This window comes from Chiloscyllium punctatum, chromosome 15, assembly GCF_047496795.1.
Source record: "Chiloscyllium punctatum isolate Juve2018m chromosome 15, sChiPun1.3, whole genome shotgun sequence".
Taxonomy (NCBI): Eukaryota; Metazoa; Chordata; class Chondrichthyes; order Orectolobiformes; family Hemiscylliidae; genus Chiloscyllium; species Chiloscyllium punctatum.
In genome coordinates, this window is record NC_092753.1 from 81,659,906 (window position 1) to 81,682,646 (window position 22,741).

Sequence of the window (22,741 nt, forward strand, 5' to 3'; positions counted from 1 at the left end):
CACATCCACAAATATCCATTCCCTCCACCCCAAACACTCAGTACATTCAGTTGCCTCTATCTGTAAAACACACTGCAGAAATTTACCAAAGATTCTTAGGAGGCATTATCCAAACCCAGGACAATTTCCTCCTAGAAGGACAAAGCCAACAGATACATGGAAACACCATGATCTACAAGATCTCCAAGCCACTCACCATCCTCATTTTGATACAGATCTTTATTTCTTTACAGTTGCTGGGTCAAAATCCTGGAATTCCCTCCCAAAGGACACTGTGGGTCAACTTACAGCATGTGCAACAGTTCAAAAAGGCAGCTCACCAGTCTTCTCAAAGGCACCTCAGGACAGGCAGAAAATACTAGTTGGCCAGCCAGCAATGCCACCCCAGCACCAATAAATAAAAATACATTACATCCTAGCCCTCAAATCTCATGACACTAAGGAGAGTGATAATTAAGACTTTGGTCTTTAATTTTAAAATTAAATAAATGGTGATACAACTTGCTGTACTAGATCTCTTGCTCCAGGAGTATAGAACAGAATCCCTACAGTGTAGAAACAGGGCCTTTAGCACAACAAGTCCACACCGACCCATTCCCCAACCTTCTTATCCTATATCACCCCTGACTAATGCACCTAACCTACATATCCCTGAGCACAATGGGCAATTTAGTATGGCCAATTCACCTAACCTGCATGTCTTTGGATTGTGGGAAGAAACCAGAGCACCCGGAGGAAACCCACACAAACACGAGGAAAATGTGCAAACTCCACACAGACAGTCGCTCGAGGCTGGAATCAAACCCAGGTTCCTGGCGCTATGAGGCAGCAGTGCTAACCACTGAGCCACCGTACTGCCCAATGATATGGTCAAGAGCCAGTTTCATTCCTGAAATCTAGTTATTTTTGGCTTGCGTCTACCCTCGCAAAGATTAACTATTTTGCATCCTGACCCTGGAAGGCCTTACCATAGTTAGAGAGTCATACAGCTTTGGTCAAACTTATTAATGCCGACCAGGTTTCCTTAACTAAACTAATCCAATTTCTCTGTTTGGCCCGTATCCCTCTAAACTTTCCTATTCACGTACCCATCCAAATGTCTTTTAAATTTGCAATTTTTGAGAAGATTTGTAGCTCAGGTTTTAAGTTTGCTCATTGAGCTGGAAGGCTTTTTTCCAATGCTTCGTCACATGTTAGGTATCATCAGTAAGCTTCCAGCGAAGTGCTGACATTATGTCCCGCTCTCTATCGATGTGTTTTGGTCTTTTAAGTGGGTGATAGAATTTCCAGCTCTTTTTCTCAAATGGGGTCCAAATTGATGTGTTTATTGATGGAGTTTCAGTTTGAATTCCAGGCCTCTAGGAATTCCCATGCGTGTTTCTGTTTAGACTGTCCTAGGATGGATGTGTTGCCCCAGTTGAAGTGGTGTCCTTCTTAGTCTATATTTAAGGATACTAGTGATAGTAGGTCATGTCTCTTGGTGGTTAGTTGGTGTTAGTGTATCCTGGTGGCTAGTTTTCTGCCTGTTTGTCTGACGTAGTGTTTTACAGTGTTTGCACGATATTTTGAAAATGGCATTGGTTTTGGTGGTTGTTGGTATAGGTTCCTTTAGGTTTATTCAGCCACTGTTTAATTGTATTGGTAGGTTTGTGGGCTACCATGATGCCAAGGTGTCGGAGTAGTCTGGTGGCCATTTCAGAGATGTCTTATGTATGGTAAGGTGGCTAGAGTTTCTGGGCACATTATGTCTGCTTGTTTGGGTTTGTTGTTTAGGAAATCGGCAGAGTGTGTTTACCACTTCTATCAAAAAGAACAAGGTCAGTGGATACATGGGAATACTACTACCTGCAAGATCCCCTCCAAACCATTCACCATCCTGACCTGGATATAGATCGCCACTGGATCAAATCTTGAAATTCTCTCCCTAAGAGCATTGTGGATCAACCTGCAGCGGTTCAAGAAAGCAGCTCACCTCCACATTCTCAAGGTCATCTAGGGACAGGCATGAATGCTGGCCAACAAGCGATGCCCACATCCTGTAAGTGAATAAATAAATCGCGGACACATTCCCCTCAAGTCACACACAATCCTGACTTAGAGCTACATTGCTGTTTCTTCACCATCGCTAGGACAAAATCCATAAATTCCCTCCCCTACACCACACGGACTACGGCAGATCAGGAAAAAAGCTCACTATCACTATTACCTCAAGGGCATTCAGGATGAATGTATAAATGCTGGCATAGGCAGCGAAGGCCACATTGCACAAATTCTTAATTGCTCAACTCCTTTCTGACAATAGACAAACTAAATGATTGAAATAGTACACAAGTGGGAAAAAGACAACACCAGCAAGGCAAATAAAGATTATCAACAAATATAACCTTGCTGACATTTTCCACATCTGGAGAGTGAACAAAATGAAAAGGAAAGCCAGCCCTGTTCCTGAAGAGAGACACCTCTGATTAGCATGAAGTGCTTACTTTTTACATCTAGCAGAGTTCGACAGAGGAAGTATTTGGCAGAGTACGGTATTCAGATTCATAATAGCCCAGGAGGGGTTTGCAAAGGGATTGCTTCACAAGTCAGTTTATTTCTATTGAGAAGTCTCAAGGTTCAAGGACTGGTCCTAATCCCTATTCTCAATTCCCTTAGTACTGTTTGAATTGTTAAAGAAAATGTTATTAACAATAAGTTGTACATTCATTTCTACCATAGCTTTATGACATTAAGTAGGTTTTTTTTGGAAAGTTGAGTGCAGTTCAGTGTACATTGTCAAGGTTTACCTTTGAACCAGGAGGAGGATCCAGACCAAGAAATGCATAAACTCCATTGTCTTCCTTGGCATTGAAGAAAGCTTCAAAATCCTACAATATCAAAATGATCAATGGCTTAGAAGTTTGTGATGTGTTTGCAATGCATCAAATGTTCCTTTAAAATAACATTGGAAATATCAACACAAAAACATGAGAGTAAGACCTGAGGTGTAAGTGGTAGAATGAGTTATACATAGGGATTCCCTTGTCAGCCTTCTGCAAGGACCATTCCCTCCGGGACACCCTGGTCCATTCCTCCTTCATTCCCAGCATGGCCCACAGCCCCATAGCACTCTCCCAGGCAATCACTAGACAATAATACCTGTCTGTTTTTCTTTTTTTATAAAAATAGAATCCTTACAGTGTGGAAGCAGGCTATTCAGCCCATCAAGTCCTCCCAGACACCCCCCCAACCTATAACCCTGTACTTCCCAAGGGCTAACCCACCCATCCTACACATCTCTGGATACTATGGGCAATTTAGCATGGCCAATCCATTTAACCTGCACATCTTTGGACTCTGGAAAGAAACCAGAGCACCTGGAGGAAACCCATGCAGACACGGGGAAAATGTGCAAATTCTACAAAAACAGTTGCCAGAGGGTGGAAGTGAACCGGGTCCCTGATGCTGTGAGGTAGCAGTGCTAACCACTGAGCCACCATGCCACCCTAATCGAACCCAAGTCCTTAAGTGCTGTGAGGCAGCAGTGGTAATCACTGAGCAACTGTGCTGCCCATGTGTCCTCCCTTCTCACTATCCAAAGATCCAAACACACCTTCCAGGTGAAGCAATGTCTTCACTCAAATCTAATCTACAGTATTCAGTGCTCACAATGTGGTCTTCTCTACATTGGGAAAATGAAGTGCAGAAATCTAATCTAGACTGGGTGACCACTTAGCAGAACACCCATGTTCTGTCCACAAAAAAAAAATTGAACTTCCAATTGCCTGCCACTTCAACAGACCACCATGATCCCAGGCCAACATCTCTGTCTTAGGCTTGTTGCAGTGCTCCAGCAAAGTTCAGTGTGAGCTGGAACAACAGCATCTCATTTTCTATTTGGGAACTTTGCAGTCTTCTGGATTTAATATCAAGTTCAACAGTTTTAGGGCTTGAGCACCTTTCCCCAGGCTTCCAACCATACACCACCCATTGTTAGTCACTAACTGGCCCCATTAGCAGCTTTGGATTCCCCCAAACTGACCTTTAATTACTCCTTTGACTGTATAACAGTCTCTTACTCTCTGGGCTTTATCTCCAACTATTGTTTACTCCACACCCACCCAATCTTTTTATCAAAACCATCCTTTTCCTAGCCACCAGCAGTTCTGAAGGAGGAAGGGTCATTGGACCCAAAACGTCAACTTTGATTTGTCTCCAAAGCTGCTGCCTGACCTGCTGAGATTTTCCATCAATTTTTAGTTTTAATATAGGGACATGGGTTTAAATTCCAACATAGCAGATGAATTTGAATTCATTTCAAAAGCAAGCTAGCCTAACAGTGCCCATGTAACCACTGTTGATTGTCATAAAAACACAAATATCTTTTAGGAAAGAAATCTTCCATTATCACCTGGTCTGGCCTACACACGACTCCAGACCCACAGCAATGACTCTTAAAGGATGGGCAATAAGTGCTGGCCTAGCCAGCAATCCCAAATCTCATGAATGACTTTAAAATTTGGAAAACCAGAAAATCATATGGTTTTATTTGTTGATTCTTAATCTTTTGTTTAATTTTTTTTTCTACAAAATATTGACCAATTTCATGGAACCAGATGAAAATCCCCAATACAGCATTTGGTATAAATTCACATATGTTTGAAGGACTGGCCTAGACTTAGATGTTTCAGAGGTGATCCATGGAGTAAGTTTTCATGTTAGACTTGCCATAGGAGATAGCTAATACATGAAATGACTGTTCCTTTAACCAACTTAGTAACCAGCAAAGCCTCTCGTAATGTCAAGAGGACAGTGGACTGCAGTTTCCATTCTCAGGTGTTTCTTTTCAGGACATTTTCACCTCGTATTAGCCATCAGACTTCAACACTAAATGTATAAAATGGATATAGTTGTGTAGCAAAATATAGCTGTAATACAGCATTACAATTCTGCTTCTTACCAATAAGAGGTATGCAATAATGATGACATCATAACACAAATTGAGAAGGCATGGTGACTTCAGCCAGTTCAGGACGTAAACCGGAACTCTCAGTGTCATTGCATTGCATTGCAAACCATCCAGCCAGCCAGCTAAACTCACTGACGTCCACTGAGATTTTATAATTATAAAAGAGCATAGACCACAATACTCTTATTTGCAGTTAAGGCATTAACAATTAACTGACAGACATCAGTTGACAGCTGTGTTCTCAGTTAGTTATAAAGGTAGCTGAAGAAAAGGAGAAGCCACAAGCAGGAGTTCAGGAACAATGTGCTTGATGGCATCAATTTGCCTCTCTCAAGCAGTGAGACATTGTGTACTTAGTTTGTACAATGAGGTCCAATAAAGATGCAAGTGAAGATAGTTTAATAACTTAGTCCCAGGGCTAACTGTAAATAAAAAGGCATCACATTTAAGGGATGAGGGCAGAAAAGCATAAAATATAATTTAAAACAGAAGACAAAGAAAATATTAAATAATAAAAATACTTACCCCACAATACAGTTCATCGTTGAAGATTTGTGGAGGGAGGGGAATGCCATTTTGTGGACGTTTTTCTCCTGGAACATTTTCCCGCATCCATTTTCTGTTGTCTTCATTTGCTGCTATATCCAGTTCTTTAAAATCAATTTTGTTGGCTTCGAGGAAACCCAGCACATCCTGTTGTTTCTTCTTGATCTGTGAACAGGATCACTGTTGAGTTGTGCGCATAAGCCAAGTGAGATAATAAATAAAGCAGAGGAAGAACAGATCAGACAGTCCTTTTGTAATTTTGCATAGTAATCTCTGCAAGTATTTCTAACATAAACACATCGGTTCTATGAACAATTTATGACTGGATCAGCACTCCTTTCCCCTAGCACATTTAAGAATTTATAAATGTGCATGTGGATGGTGAATGAGACAGCATTAATAGGACATGAATTTATGACATTAAGTTGGTACCAATGCACATTTCAATATTACCTAAAACACCAGGTCAATTGAAGCAATGACAGTCAATGTACATGTTAAATACAATCAAGTAATGGGTTGTCAAATACCTAACTGTACACAAAGGTCCAGTAGGAATGGTAGGTTTGGTGAAGGATAGTGGTTGCCAAGGGGATGGGATAAGGGATTTCTCCTGCAGGTAAACCTATTTACATCTGACTGGAAGGCAAACCTGTTCCAAGCTAAAGAGCCTTTACAAAGCGAAGGACCAGGGAAGAGAGAATATTGTCCACCTGAGTTAAGCAAATGAGAAACTAAGGAGCCCCAAAATGTTCGAACGGAAATTTTCTTTCTCTCAATTCCTTTTATTTACAGTATTCTACTTAAATTCCACAAATCTGGGTCAAACCTCAAACAGTTTCAGGATCATATCTATGTCCAAATTATACTGATTCAAACAAGTGTTAAACTCTCCAAATAACATAAGCTCTGTTGAGATAACCTGAACAGAAACAATTGCCAGTGGAATCAAGCTCAGATGCTAGGAATTATACATCACTGTTGTGGTTCTGTTCACCGAGCTGGGAATTTATCTTGCAAACGTTTCGTCCCCTGCCTAGGTGACATCCTCAGTGCTTGGGAGCCTCCTGTGAAGCGCTTCTGTGATGTTTCCTCTGGCATTTATAGTGCCCTGTCTGCCGCTTCCGGTTGTCAGTTCCATTATACATCACTTTACATTCCTACAATGACCACATTCATTGAAGATCAAAGAAAACATTACCAAAAATTTTGCTTTGAAGCAAGTTGGGTAGTAAAGAAAAGATGAAAGTTGTATTTTAATTGTATCAGAGACTAAGAAAATATATAAAATGAAGAACATAGTTAAAAATAATATAGATAAGAAATGATCATAAATGAGATTGCCAAAGTTGCTCATAGTAACACAAATGGTCACAATTATACAGAAACTTTACAGAGGGAAGACAGGAGTTGTTTACTGTCCATCTGAGTTACAGAAGTGAGAATTCGCAATGCAGATAGGAATAACCTGCTCAGTGACACCGGTTTGGGTTCTGCCAGCTACTCAGCTCCTGACCTGCTTTAAACATGGATAAAACAGCTGAATTCCAGAGGGGATTGGAGAGTGACAGCCCTTGGCATCTAGGCACAGCCAACCAAGTGTGGCTCACGGACCCCTAGTAAAATTGGAATCAATGAGAAACAGGGGATGAACTCTCCACTGGGTGGAGTCATAACTGACACATAGGAAAATGGTTGTGGTTGTTGGAGGTCAGTTATCTCAGCTCCAGGACATCTTTGCAGAAATTCCTCAGGATAGTGTTGTCGGCCCAAATATCCAGCTGATTCATCAATGACCTTCCCTCCATCATAAGGTCAGAAATGGGGGTATTCACAAATGATTGCACAATGTTCAGAACCATTCATGACTTCAGAAACTGAAGCAGTACATGTTCAAATACAACAAAGATCTGGACAATATCCAGTCTTGGGCGGATGAGTGGAAAGTAACACTCACACCTCACCAATGTCAGGCAATGACAATCACCAGTAAGAGATGGATAGTGAAAGTGGCGTTTGGTATGCTTGCCTTTATTGGCAAGTGCATTGAATATAGGTGTTGGGACATAGTGTTGCAACTCTATAGGATATTGGTGAGGCCACTATTGGAATACTGCATGCAATTCTTGTCTCCCTCTTATAGGAAGGATGTTACAAAACTTGCAAAGGGTTCAGAAAAGATTGACAAGGATGTTGCCAGGGTTGGCAGGATTGAGCTATAGGGAGAGGCTGAATATACTGAGGTTGTTTTCTCTGGAGGGTCAGAGGCTGAGGAGTGACCTTTGAGGTTTATAACATCATGAGGGCCATGGATAGGGTAAACAGATGAGGTCTTTTCCCCATGGCGAGGCAGCACAAAACTACATGGCATAGGTTTAAGGTGAGTGGGGCAAAGATATAAAAGGGATCTAAGGGACCACGTTTTCACAGAGTGGCGTGGGTATGGAATGAGCTGCCAGAGGAAGTGGTGGAGGCTGGTAAGATTACAACATTTGAAAGGCATTTGGTTTGGTATATATGAAATAGGAAGGGTTTAAGAGGAATATGGGCCATATAGTGGAAAATGAGACTATAATTAGATAAGATATCTGATCAGCATTGACGAGTTGGACCAAAGGGTCGGTTTCCATGCAGAGTATCTCGAAGACTCCAAGACAATATAATCATCACCCTCCAACATTCAATAGTGTTATCATCACTGAATCCCTCCACTAACATTAGACTTGGGGTTAGCATTAACCAAAAATTCAACTGGACTTGCCATAAACAGTAGCTACAAGAGCAGGTTAGAGGTTAGGAGTACTGCAACTAACTCACTTCCTGACTGTCCAAAGTCTGTCAATCATCTACAAGGTACAGGTCAACAGTGTTGTGGAATACTTCCCACTTGCCTGGATGGATGCAACTCCAACAATACGTAAACCTGACACCAACCAGGACAAAGGAGTCCACTGACTGGCAAATTTACAAAAAAAAACACTCCCTCCACCACTGGTGCTCAGTAGCAGCAGTGTGCACCATTTACAAGAGCTGCAGAAATTCACCAAAGGTCCTCAGACAGTTCCTTCCTGATCCATGACAACTTTGATCGAAGAAAGACAAAGGCAGCAGATACATGGGAACACCATGCAATTTCCCTCCAATTCACTCACCATCCTGTCTTGGAAATATATCATCATTTCATCTGTCTCATTGGGTCAAAATCCTGAAATTGCCTCCGCAATAGCACTGTGGGTTTACCTGCAGTAAATGGACTGCAATGGTTCAAGAGGGCAGCTCACCACTACCTTCTCAAGGGTAACTAGGGGACAGGCAATAAATGCTGGCCAGCCAGTGACTCCCATGGTCCATGAATGAATAAAAGTAAATCACGGCTACAGACAGAATATCTTTCATTCCTGATGAAGGGCTTTTGCCCGAAACGTCGATTTCGAAGCTCCTTGGATGCTGCCTGAACTGCTGTGCTCTTCCAGCACCACTAATCTAGAATATGTTTCATGATAATCTCATGTGAAAACTAATTGTCCTTTTTAATGCAACTATTAGCATCTTCTCAAAACATCTTAGTTTAGAAGGACTTTTGAATCTTGAATGGAGCCTTCATTATCTTACTGTATGTGTAAGGCCACTATTTTACTCCAACTGAATGAGCAAATTCCATTCCAAATATAATGATTTCTAATTTTAAAAGTGTTTTGGGGATTAAACTCTGATATTTATAACTTGGCCAACTTATTTACATTAACTGAAGAAATGAATTTCCTGTTTGATAACCACCTTACTCAAATATGTATTTTTAAAGAGAAATAATGCAACAGGTAGTTTTGGTCACTTTATCATCAACATAAAGATTAAGATATCTAAGTAAAAGTCAGTGTTGATCATATTCTCATTTGTGAATCAAGGTATGAACGAATGATGAGAAAAATTTGCAACTTTACTGCAGTTTTTGAACGTGATATGGAGGGCTGTTATTTATTTTGCTCAAGGTGAGGTGACTAAAGATCCCACACAGTTCAAAGGAGAAGCAGAGAGCTTTCATTATGTCCTATTTGATATACTTCCCTTAATCAATACCACAGAAAAGCTGATCATTCATCTCCATGCTATACGTATAATCTTACTGTGTACAAAATGGCTGTATTTACCAAGATAACAACATTCAGGATTTAAAATTAAATTATAAGCAATCCACTTATGAAAAAGGTTACTAACATGTCAGATAAGGCACTGCAAAATGTTCAATGTTCCAACTTATTAAGAACTTTGATGGTAAGCCAACTGCAATAAATTTACACTCAGCACTCACTAGAATTTAAAAATAACTAATAAGGAATGCAATTTTAGGATCAAACTTCAAAACATGACTGTTACTGAATTGAAGTTTCTGTAATATCACAGAGCTTTTACGCAATTAATGCAAAAGCGAACCAATTCACATCTTCATCTCAACATTCCCAGTACAGTCTTGGCATTTTAAAGTTTATTACACTGTTTTTTAAAAATGTATGGAGGTCAGTTGAAAAATTGTCTTAAAGATCTAACTATTGTATGATTCACTAATTCTATATACATTATAAATTGAAGTGCTCTAAACTCAGTTCCCAAAATGGGAGGGGCAGGGCAATTTAACATTGCACACTGGTATTTTGGATTTAATAGATTTAATAAGGTCATGCAAAAAAAAAATATCAAATTACATGCTACTGGAATAAATCCAGTCACACTTGGTCACAGTAGACTGCTCTACATTTGCCATCTTCACTACATTACTCTTCACTATTAATATATTTTCCCCATTATTTTAGCTCCAAGAAAATGAAGTTGATTTGCATATTACAGCTATTAAAAAGAATCAAATCGGCAAATGGAATCCTACATCATTTTAATTCAGTTCAGCAAGACCAACACACAAGCTGCATCTGTGATGCAAGAATACAGGGAGAGAAGCTGACTGGCAAAGATGGCATAGGTCTACAGTCATCACTGATACACCTCCTCCCCCTCCCCCTGAACACTGACTGAAACATGTGATACCGTATGAAGAGATATGGCATTCTTGGCCTGGACTTTTTAATGGAATACTTATATAATCGATCATATACTATATTAACAAAGATGGAAGAGTAGCATTAATATCACTGGACCAGTAATCAGAAGCCTAACACCGGGGCGGCATGGTGGCTCAGTGGCTAGCACTGCTGCCTCATAGCACCAGGGACCCAGATTCAATTCCAACTTCGGGCGACTGTCTGTGTGGAGTTTGCACATTCTCGCTGTGTCTGTGTGGGTTTCCTCCGGGTGCTCCAGTTTCCTCCCACACAGTCCAAAGATGTGCTAGTCAGGTGAATTGGGCATGCTAAATTGCCCATAGTGTTAGGTGTATTAGGTAGAGGGAAATGGGTCTGGGTGGGTTACTCTTCGAAGGGTCAGCGTACTTGTTGGGCCAAAGGGCCCGTTTCCACACTGTAGTGAATCTAATCTAATCTTATGTTTTGGGGACACAAATCCCATCACAGTACCTAGTGGAATTTGAGATGAATTGATAAATGACCAAGTAACAAATGATGATTCTGCTAAGACCTATGTAGTTCACTTCTGCCCTTTAGGAAAGGAAATAGGTTTTCTGTACCTGATCTGGCCTACATGTGACTCCAGACCAATAGCAGTATGTTTGACTCTTAAGTGCCCTCTGAAATTGCCTGTTGTATCAAACTCATGATACAGCCAATGTTGGTAGATCCACATCACAGGGACTGCAGCAGTTATAAAGGCAGTTCATCACAAACTCAAGTGAATAATGTCTATATCCCATGAATAAATAACCCTAAAACAAAACTACATTGTTAGCCCCCAGATGCACTGCTCACATTATCAAGGTATAGTTTGCATTTATATTGTAACAAAAGTCCATGTAGTTTTGGAAGTTTTACTTCACGTGAGAACTAAATCTTGTAAGATACTAAGCCTTAACAATGCATAAAGAAGCAACATTTAAAAAGGGTAAGTGTTATTTCTTCACTCTAAATTGATCTGGATTGAAACGAGACTCTACTTTTCAGTCACACAATGGCAGCACATTTTTACTCTGCACCTAATGGATGCGGCAGGAGGTAATGATACGAACAGACTAATTGCACTTTAGCTAAAGCTCTACCCATTCTGATACATAAAGGCACCACTTGGTGGAACTTCGGACAATCCAGAAGTTTGTGCTGACAGCATGGACTCTGGCATGGTCTCACACCAGGGAGACACTTGGCATAAATACTGCTCCTAGCAAAAAGCTAACGAGTTAATGCAATATGTATACAGTTGCTGAGGTAAATTGCTTAGCTGTATTTGTGATCCATCCTTGCCACAACTTTAGAACAGCTCAGTGAACTAACATTAGGAGGAGGATTGGTGATAGAACTCTACCCCAACCACAAGCCACCAGTGGTTTTTACCCAGACATATTTTTATAACAGTGCAACAATGCATTTTTCATCACTGTTGTGGCATGCTGATAGCAGTGAACAGAGGTCCTAAGGAAACCAACAGTGAAAAGAATTCATAAGAATCTTGAAGAGAAAGGAACAGAAAAGTCTGCAAAAATGTGTAAGTGTGCATTACTACTTTTAGGTATGCAACCAATCAGCATCTGAGAGAGTTTAAACAGTCAGCAAGCAGAGACTTCTGCAAGCTATGACAGCTAGCAGCTGCACTCCAAGGCAAAAAGACAGCCAAACCCACAGGGAAAGGCACAAGAAAAAAAAAAATCAGCATGGGTTACAGAGTCATACTTGGGCAATAAGGGTTGGATCGGAGTCAAGATTTGGCTGCAGTGTAATTGGATGCTGGAGCTCCAGTATTAAGTTATATCCCCAACCCCAACAAGGAAAAAGGTTAGAAAAATTGCCTTAATTGGTGCAAATCCTAGGTTGACATCTGGAAAAACTAAACCGAAGTGCTTACCAGGAAAACAATCAATCATCGTTACAGGTGTGAATGGGCACCATAGGAACAGCTGAAAAATTTAAAGCAGGGCCTTAACTCTATATCGAAGTTGGGAATATAAGAAATAAATTTAAACACCAAGTCCATGCAGGAGAAGATCAAGATCAATCATTCCAGAGAAAGGTTTTACCAAAAATAAAAAGGAACCTCGCCATTTTTGACCTTACAATAAATGGAAAAAAAATAATGAAGCAGCTGAAGGTGGCCAGGCCTAGGACACTACTCTGAGCAACACCTGCTGAACCATCCTGTGACCAAGATCTCCAATCACCACAACCACCTTCCTTTGTACAAGCTACAACTTCAACCCGCAGATAGTTCTCCAATCCATTTCCACTGACTCCAGTTTCGGTAGAGCTCTTGATCCCACAAGATGGGGGGTTGCTGAACAAAGAGTGCAATTTCACAGTTCCCTGAAAATTGAGTCACAGGTAGATAGGATAGTGAAGGCAGCATTTGGTATGCTTGCCTTTATTGGTCAATGCACTAAGTATAGGAGTTGAGAGGTCATGTTACAGTTTGTACAGGACATTGGTTAGGCCACTATTGGAATACTGTGTGCAATTTTGGCCTCCCTCCTATAGGAAGGTTGATGTGAAATTTGAAAAGGCTCAAAAAGATTTACAAGGATGTTGGAAGATTTGATCTGTAGGGAAAGGCGGAATAGGCTGCGGCTGTTTTCCCTGGGGTATCGGGGGCTGAGGGGTGAGCTTGTAGAAGTTTATACAATCATGAGGAGCATGGATAGGGTAAAAGGGCAAGGTCTTTTCCCTGAAATGAGGGGAGTCCAAAATTAGGGGGCATGCATTTAAATGTGAGAGGGGGAGATTTAAAAAGGGAACTAAAGGACAACTGCTATACGCAGAGTGTAGTGTATGTTTGGAATGAACTGCCAAAGGGAATGACGGAGGCTGGTACGAGTACAACATTTTAAAAAGTCATCTGGAAGGGTACATGAATTAGAAGGGTTGAGGGATATGGGCCAAATGCTGGCAAATGGGATAAGATTATTTTGGGATATCTGGGAAGCATGGACGAATTGGACCAAAGGGTCTGTTTCTGTGCTATGCAACTCTGATTAAGTCAAATGTTAATGTGGGAATTTGTGCATGGATTCAGATGATACTGGAAGGGTACTTTTAAAAAGGAGCATGAAATAATAAATAAAACAAGTGTTACGTGGAGGAACATTCAAACTATGAATGTGGATAAACCATTAATACCAAAGGAGTTACATCTCTGGCTGTTAATAGAAACCATACTAGAAAAAGCAGATGCTCTGTAGATCATTTTGCAACCCTTACTAGATACAGGTGAAGTTCCTGAATATTGAAGTAAGCAAAAGTTGTTCTATTATTCAAAAATAGTGGAAAGGATAGTTTTCAATGTTAAACAAATTACTGGGATCAATGTTGAGAAATTTTAAAAAACTATTATTTGGAAAGGCAGTTTGGAAAATTGCCAATAAAACACCTTTACTCAAAAATGGAGGGACGTAAAATACAAGCAACTATAGGCCAGTCATCTGTCACTGGGAAAGTGTTAAAATCAATTATAAAGGATACATTAAGGAGAGCACTTAGAAATACATAATTTAATCAAGCAGAATCAGCAAAGCTCCATGAAGGACAAATAGTGATCAACATATTTATTAGAATACTTTGAAGTGACAACATGCAGACTACGTTAAGGGAAAGCAATAAGTGTAACATATTTAAAGTTTCTGAAAGGCATGTGATAAAGTTACTGCATATAAGGCTACTTAATAACTTTGAGCCTGAGATGTTGGGAGCAGGATATCAGCATGATAGAGCATTGGCAAACAAATAGAAGACAGTTAAAATAAGTGGGGGGGGGGGGGGGGGGGGGGCGGGCAGTGGAGTGCCACAAGGATCAGTGCTGGTGCCACAATCATTCACAATCTGTATTGATGACTTTGTACATTCATAACCACAATCTATCACCAAGTTTTGGGATTGATAAAAAACTGGATGCAAAAGCAAGTGCTGGTGAAAGGGAAAAGCTTGAAGATGGAATACCTTGTGGAAAAATGTGAGGTTATGCACTTTGGAAGGAAAGAAGAGACTACTGAACGTTATATTAAAAGAAAGTCATTCATGGGATGTCACCAGGCAAACCAGAATTTATTGCCCATTTTTAAGTTGCCCTTGAGAAGGTAGCATAAGTTGTGTTCTTGAACTGTTGCAGACAATCTGGCGTTGGTGGACACACAATGCCATCAAAGGAGAAAGTCTCACTGTTTGGCCAAGCAGCAAAGGCACACTGATCGATTTCTATGTCAAGAGGGTGGATGCCTCAGAGGAGGACCTTGTAGGTAGTGGTGCTCCCATGTATCTGTTACCCTTGCCCTTTGAGATATTAGCAGTCATGTGTTTGGAAGGTGCTGTCTAAAAAGCCGTGGTGAATTTCTGCAGTACATCTTGTAAATGGTACACACTGCTGCTAATGAACAGTGGTGCATGGAGTGAATGTGGTGTGATATGATATGATATGATATATCAATCAATGGGGCTGCTTCGACCTGGATAGCGTAAAGCTTCAAGTGCTATTGAAGCTGGAACACAGTCACACAGCATGGAAACAGACCCTCCAGTCCAACCAGTCTATGCCAAATATAATCCCCAACTAAACTAGTCCCACCTGCCTACTCCTGGCTCATATCCCTCAAAAATCTTTCCTATTCATGTACTTATCCAAATGTGTTTTGAACACTGTAAAAGTACTCACATCCACAGGTGAACTATCTTTTGAGTAAAGATTTGCCCCTTGTATCTTTTGTAAATCTCTCATCTCTCACTTTAAAGTACACCCGCCAGTCTTGAAATCCCCCGTTCTAGGGAAACGACATTTATCATTAACGCTGTTGACAGCTCATGACTTTATAAACCTCTAAGGTCACCTTTCAACCTTCTACACTTCAGTGGATAAAGGCCCATCCTATCCAACCTTTCTTTATAACTTAAACCTTCGAAGTGGTCATTAGTTTGGAAGGGGTCTGGAAGCAAAGTGGATAAAGGGAATTGCAGATGTAGAGTGTGTGTGGACTTCCAAAATATTTTTGATAAGATGTCTTATCAGTTTATGATGCACAGGGTAAAATGTTAACATGGATAAAGAACTGGTTAGCTAACAGGTGGCAAAGAGCAGAGATACTGGATCTTTTTCAGCTTGGCATGTTGCGACTACTGGAATCTTTTAAAAATTTATTTCGTTGTAGGAGGCAGGCATCACTGGCTGACCAGCATTTATTGCTTGTCCCAAGTAGTCCTTGAAAAGGTGGTGGTGAGCTGCCTTCATGAACCACTGCAAGTAACTTTGTGTGGGTGGCCCATAATGCCATTAGCGAGGGTAGTGACAGTGAAGGAGCAGCAATCTATTTCCAAAATAGAATAGTGAGTGGTTTGGAGGGGAACTTGAAGGTGATGGTATTCCCATATATCTGCTGCCTTGATCCTTCTAGATGGAAGTTGTCATGGATTTGGAAGGTGCTATCTGAGGATATGTGGTGAATTTCTCTTGTGTATCCTGTAGATAGTACACACTGATGCCACTGTTAGTGGTGGAGGGAGTGGATGCTTTTGGGTGTTGTGCCAATCAAACTGGCTGCTTTGTTCTGGATGGTGTCAAGCTTCCTGCATGTTGTTGGAGCTGCACTCATCCAGGCAAGTGGGGAGTATTCCTTCACAGCCCTGACTTGTGTCATGTAGATGATGGACAGGCTTTGGGGAGTCAGGATGGAAGTTATACGCCGCAGAATTCTTAGCCACTCACTTGCTCTTGTAGCCACTGCAGGCAAGTAGCAGTATTCTATCACACTTCTGACTTGCTTTGTAGATCATGAATGTATTTTGGGAATTCTGGAGGAATGTTACTCACTGTGGAATTCCTATCCTCTGACCTTTTCTTAACTGGACTGGCCAGATAAATGCTGCAGCTCCAAGTTCAGTTTCTCATCAGTTACACGCAGGATGTTGATCGTGAGGAATCCAGTGATGGTGATGCCACTGAATGTCATGGAGCAATAATTAAATTGTCTCTCATTAAAGATGGTCATTGCCAAACACATGTGTAGTGTGAACATAACTTGCCATCTGTCAGTCCAAACTTGGACATTGCCCAGGTCTTGCTGCACTTGAACATGATCTGCTTCAATACCTGACAAGTGGTGAAAAGTACTAAGTAGTGTGTGATCATCAGTAAACATCGCCATTTCTGACTATATGATGGAAGAAAGATCATTGATGAAGCAGCTGAAGATGGTTGGGCCAAAGATATTACCCAGAGAAACTCTTGCAGAGCTGGCTTACAACCAGGACAACTGACCTCCAACAAATACACCATCTTCCTTTGAGCCAGATATGACTTTGATCAGCAGAGAACTTCTCCAATTTCCAGTTAGTCCAATTTTCTTTAGTACTTCTGGCTGAAGATTATTTCAAATGCTCCAGTCTTATCTTTTGCACTGATGTGATGGACACCTCCATTATTGGGAATGGGATATATGTGGAGTCTCATCCTCTGCCAGTGAGATGTTTAATTGTCCACCACCATTCATGACTGGATGTGGGGGGACTGCAGACTTTAGATCCAATCCTTTGGTTATGGCTTCAGTTAGCTCTGACAATCACTTGTTCTTATACTTTATGACATGCAATTAGTCCTGTTTGGTAGTTAGATTGAGTTTTAGGTGGCACTGCTCTAAGCATGACCTCCTTCACTCTTCATTGAGTCAGGTTTGAACCCCTGGCTTGAAAGTAATGGTAGAGTGTGGGAGGTGCCAAGCCAGAAGGTTGGAGCTTGCTTTGGGATGACAATATGTCTTCTGCTAACAGCCCACAATACCTCATGGATGCCCAGTGGTTAAAAGTTTTTCAAGTCAGCATGGTTATACTAGCACACTACACAATAGAAGACATACTCAATGTGAAAGCAGGATTTTATCTCCACAAGGACTGCAGAGGTCACTGACTAATATTAGTGAATACATGGCAGGTTGATGTCCAAAATGTTTTTCCCTCCTGTTGGCTCCCTTATCACCAGACACCAATCCAGTCTTGCCATCCATGTCCTTTCGGACCCAGCCAGCTTGGTAAGTAGTGCAGCTGCTATGCCACGCATGGTTGTAGGCAGTGATAACCCTAATCAGAGTACACTCACTTATAGAATTGTGTGCACTGTTGGTTATGCAGCAATTATTGCCATCCCTAGTTGCCTTGGAGAAGTGGTGGCGAGTTGCCTTCTTGACCTTCTGCAATCGACCCACAATACCATGAGGGAGGGAGTTCCAAGATTTTGACCCAGTGACATTGAAGGAATGGTGATATATTTCTAAGTCAAGATGGGAAGTGGTTTGGAAGAGAACTTGCAGGTGGTTGTGTTCCCTTGTATCTGCTGCCCTTGTCCTTCTAGATGGGGAGTAGTTTTGCGTTTGGAAAGAGCTGTCTAAAGAGCCTTGACAAATTTCTGTTGTGTTGGAATTTTTTGCTTTAAATCAAACTATCTTTTTCATCCAGGAGAGACTTATCCTTGGAAAAAGCTATCCAGATCATCTTGAAGGCAGGGACCTGGGAAAATCACAAACAAATCCTGAAAGAAACATTTTACCAGATAAGAGCAACAAAATCTATTGGTTTGAAAAAGGTACAAACACACACTAAGCTGACATGACAAATCCAACACAACAAAAAAAAAGGCAAAATATAACAGATTTAGCATTAGCATCAACACTGTGAAACAAAGAAGTCTCTCAAGCAAATAATGTTCAGTTATGACAGAGGTGTTTTACTTTTGTAAAACTATGGACACAGAGGCAAGAAACGTTCCAGGACAGTAGACGTACCAGCCGATACATGGATAAATAACTCTACACAGTAGATTGTCCCCATCTGTGAGAAGAGTGATCCACATTCAAAGATTTCTCTTCTACATTCATGGTAAATCTAGATAAGTAGAAGATTTATCGCAACTGACAGGAGAGATTGTATGTCAATAAGAAATATATACTCAATTTAAGCTTCATTTGGTGGAGACTGTCACTGTCCTATCTAACCAAATACTGTGAGTACAGAAGGATGTTACAGTCTACAGTTTTGGTTCAGGTGGAACACCTTGTAAGATTAAAATAATGTTTGCATGTTACCACAGCAACTAAAAAATGTTGACTGGGGCAGTTGGTGGATATGTTGGAAGGCAAGTTATAAGGTAATGGATAGGAAAGGGTGAATATTCAGCAAGAGTGAACCGGAGCTCATTCTGATAGATAACAATGTCATTGGTTGAAACATGCGTCAGGTCAGGCTGACAGCAGTTAGACTCTACCTAATGTAGATGTGTCTTCACTAATTCTTTGTGGTAGTAATTCTTCAGCATGTTAACTACAACTATATATGGAAAACTAAAGTACATTGTTATCAAAGAGTCTCTTGTGCTGATACCTATTCAAATCCATCCTCCATCAGAGACTGTGGAACATGGGGAGGAGAACTGGCAGCAGCACTCTACCCCAACCACACTAGTGGTTGGTATCCATGCATCACATCACATTCTAATATGGGGGAGCAATGGGATTCTTAGCACAGTTGTCACATTGCAGTGACTTTGAAACCTGTTGCATGAAAGATGAAGTATTTGGTGGGTCTTGATAAAGATTGAGCTACCATAACTAAAACAAATTAGCTATTTCCATAATAGAGGCAGATGCAAGGCCATACCATCTGGAATCAGTACTACTAGCATAGATCTGATCACAATAGAAAGGCAGCATATTGTGAGGGATATTGACCTGTCGGGTAACCCATCATCATACTGGGCTTACAAAAATAAAGCATAATTGCTTTTCAACACCAAACCAGTTGAGGTAACTATTCATGTAATTCATGTAATATTATATACATTTACCATTTCAAACCTTGATGGACTTAAATTATCATACATAAAATTGCTCATCTGAAGGAATTATCAATGATACATAGGAAAAGAGACGACCTAAGAACAAGCAGCAAGAACAGGCAATTCAGCCCCAGGAGTGTGCTCCACCATTTAATACAATTATGGCTGATCTCATCCTGGCCTCAACACTTTCCTGCCTACTCCCCACAACCCATTACTAATTAAAAATCTGTCTGTCTATCTACCTTTTCAAACTTATTTAATGTCCCAGTGTCCATCACATTCTGGAGTAATGAATGACCAAATCTATAGTTACAAATATTTCAAAAATTAAAACCTACAGATGGAATGAACACCAATTTAAGATTAGACTGGATAACTAGTTACTCTTAATTCACGAGTAACTCCACAGTACTTTCATGCAGTGTATCAGTTCAACCTGTTCTTTCACCTCCAAAACAGCAAATTGTGACTTCAAGCCCTACATTAGCATACAAGTACATAAACAAAGTTGACACTTCCACATTATACTGAGACAGGGTTGCATTGTTGTAGACAGTGCCATTAGGTCAGCATAATGCACAAAGATCCTGTCAATCCTCTTCAAGCAATACCTGTACTGCTGAAAGAAAAGCAGAGAATAACAATGTGTCAATTGTTGCTTTCCAAAAGAAAGGAATTGGCACATTAATTAAAACAAAATAAAAAAAGCTGTTTAGTGGCAGAAAAGGTATTTGCTGAATTTAGCACTGTTATTTTACAAATTTAAATGGGATGCTTTCAGTGCTGTTAATGTCAACATAGGAAGGAAAACAGTATATTTGTGATGATGAATGTACCTCAGTGTTAAGGAGACTGAAAAGAACTTTTCTCTCATAATTGTGTACTTTTAAATTGCCTTGGTTTTTATCCAATACAAAAAGTCACAGTATCAGGAAGTGGCTAGAACAAGAACAGAAAATAGAACACAACTTTGCAAAGAACTGAGTTGTGAACTTGCAAATCGGTCTGCCTTATATTTGAACTAATGCTGCAGCATAAATCGACTGGTTAAAAGGATACTGCAAGAAAATTATTTCCACCGAAAAAATGCCAATCTTGTCTCTTCTGTAATACAGACCACTTCACCATTATTTGTGGAAAAATGAGGTCTACACTTGTGACAATGAACACTGACAAGCTTTATTATACACAACTGTTTAGAAGGTATGGCAATAAAAGGAAATTGTTCTGGAACTCCATGCTCAGGCTGCAGTTCCATTTGATCTGACACCACTATAACATAACTCCTTAAGCACATACTCAGTAGCTATTCTTAGAGTAAACACATAAGTAACCTCTTACGTTATATTAATCTGGGGCCATGTTTCCAAACTCTACATTTGAAGCACAAAGGATTCAAAGTAGTCTAGGAGATTATGCCAAATTCAAATTTAAAAACATTTGCAAAGCTAAGACAAAATAGATGTTTTTGCTTTTCACCAGAGGGAATGGTTACAGTACCACTGAAGTATTAAAAAAGTGGGAGCTGGATCAGCATTTAGGGGAAGAATTGAACAGAGCAGAACATTAATAGATTTAAAGGAGGAAAGATGGATATAAATTACAGTGATTGGATCAAATGGCCTGATTTTAAGTCTGTTTATCATTTATAATTTTACTTTACAATCAGATCACAAAGTGCTTTGATAATGAAGCTGCAAGAGTAAATTGGAAAACAGACATGCAAAGGTTCTGTGACTAGAAAGCCTCATTAAGTACAGACCACTATAAATACTGCCTCACACAACACTGCCAAAATTGAACAGCAGGCCTGCAGAGATAATTGTCTCAAGTTAAACGAATAAGTTTCCCAAATTAGTTATAGGACTTCCTACATTACAATAGTGATGACACTTCAAGATTCATACACCACAGTGGTAGTGTCCCTACCTCTGGATCAGAAGGCATGATGAGTTCAAAGTCCCACCTGCTCCAGAAGTGTGCAATGCAGCACATCTGTGACAGTTTGTTTTTAAACAATCAACTTCAAAAAGGTGATAGGGCTGTTGTGGTCAAGTCTCACCTGTGCCAGACGTGTATCTATTTTTTTTTATTTAAACAAACCCCTGTGCAGTGACACTTCAAAAGATGCTAAGGGACTTGTTTGGTGCAGGAGTAGTGTCCCTAGTTTTGAACCTGGAGGCCCAGGTTCAGGTCCCACCTGATCCAGAAGTGCGTAATGACATCTCTGAACACACTGATTTTGAAATATTTACTTCACTGGCTCAAAAGTACTTTGCAATGTTCTGAGATTGTTCAAGCTACCACATAAACACACATCCTTCTTCAAGTTATGGAGTTAAAAAAAAATATCTCCTGATCAGAGACTCGAATGATACTGAATGGAACCGCTGTACAGGACATTGGTTAGGCCAATTTTGGTATATTGTGTGCAATTCTGGTCTCCTTCCTATCGGAAAAGACGTTGCGCAACTTGAAAGGGTTCAGAAAAAGATTTACAAGGATGTTGCCAGGGTTGGAGGATTTGAGCTATAGGGAGAGGTTGCATAGGCCAGGGCTATTTTCCTTGGAGCGTTGGAGGCTGAGGGGTGACCTTATAGAGGTTTACAAAATTATGAGGGGGCTTGGATAGGATAAATAGACAAAGTCTTTTCCCTAGGGTGGGGTGTCCAGAACTGGAAGTTTTAGGGTGAGAGAGGAAAGATATAGAAGAAACCTAAGGGGCAAGTCTTTCACATAGAGGGTGGTACATGTATGGAATGAGCTGCCAGAGGAAGTGGTGGAGGCTAGTACAATTACAACATTTAAAAAAGGTATCTGGATGGGTATATGAATAGGAAGGGTTTGGAGGGATATGGGCTGGGCGCTAGCAGATGGGACTAGATTGGGTTGGGATATCTGGTCGGCATGGACAAGTTGTACCGAAGCTGTACATCTCTGTGACTCTATGAAGCATATACGCATTTGAACTTGATTCTTTGGACATTAGGAATCTGCAATGGATTCCTCATGTCATTAGATATCTAAATCGCTCACTGACTACCATGCAATTTCAACTGAAATACACATACAAAGCAGCTGGAGATCTTTCTGCTCGGACAGCACTGTTTGCATTGATAGGTTACAATATTTCCTTTGCTAATATTCGCATGCTGTTCTCTGCAGTATGTAAATACCAGGCACACAATCATTTGGAGTTGAACTACCAAGATGACAACCCTTTTAATCTTACAGAAGCAAAAGCTCAGCAAAATCTATTTAAGAAGTTACTCTTGAAAATATTTCGTGACTATTCTTGCAGAACGAAGCTATCTTGGTTATCCATTGAATGTTACA

At 40.4% G+C, this 22,741-nt stretch overlaps 1 protein-coding gene across 10 annotated transcripts in view; it reads right to left on the reverse strand.

The window, feature by feature from the left end:
- The window catches only part of sh3bgr (SH3 domain binding glutamate-rich protein), a 56,875-nt gene that overhangs the window by 19,817 nt on the left and 14,317 nt on the right, over nt 1–22,741 (reverse strand). For all 10 annotated transcript variants that reach the window (XM_072585643.1, XM_072585645.1, XM_072585646.1 and 7 more), the window contains exons 2-3: nt 5,474–5,659; nt 2,787–2,867 (exon numbers count right to left, since the gene is read on the reverse strand). In XM_072585643.1, coding sequence (XP_072441744.1) covers nt 2,787–2,867; nt 5,474–5,659 — 267 coding nt within the window. The remainder of the gene's footprint in view (nt 1–2,786; nt 2,868–5,473; nt 5,660–22,741) is intronic.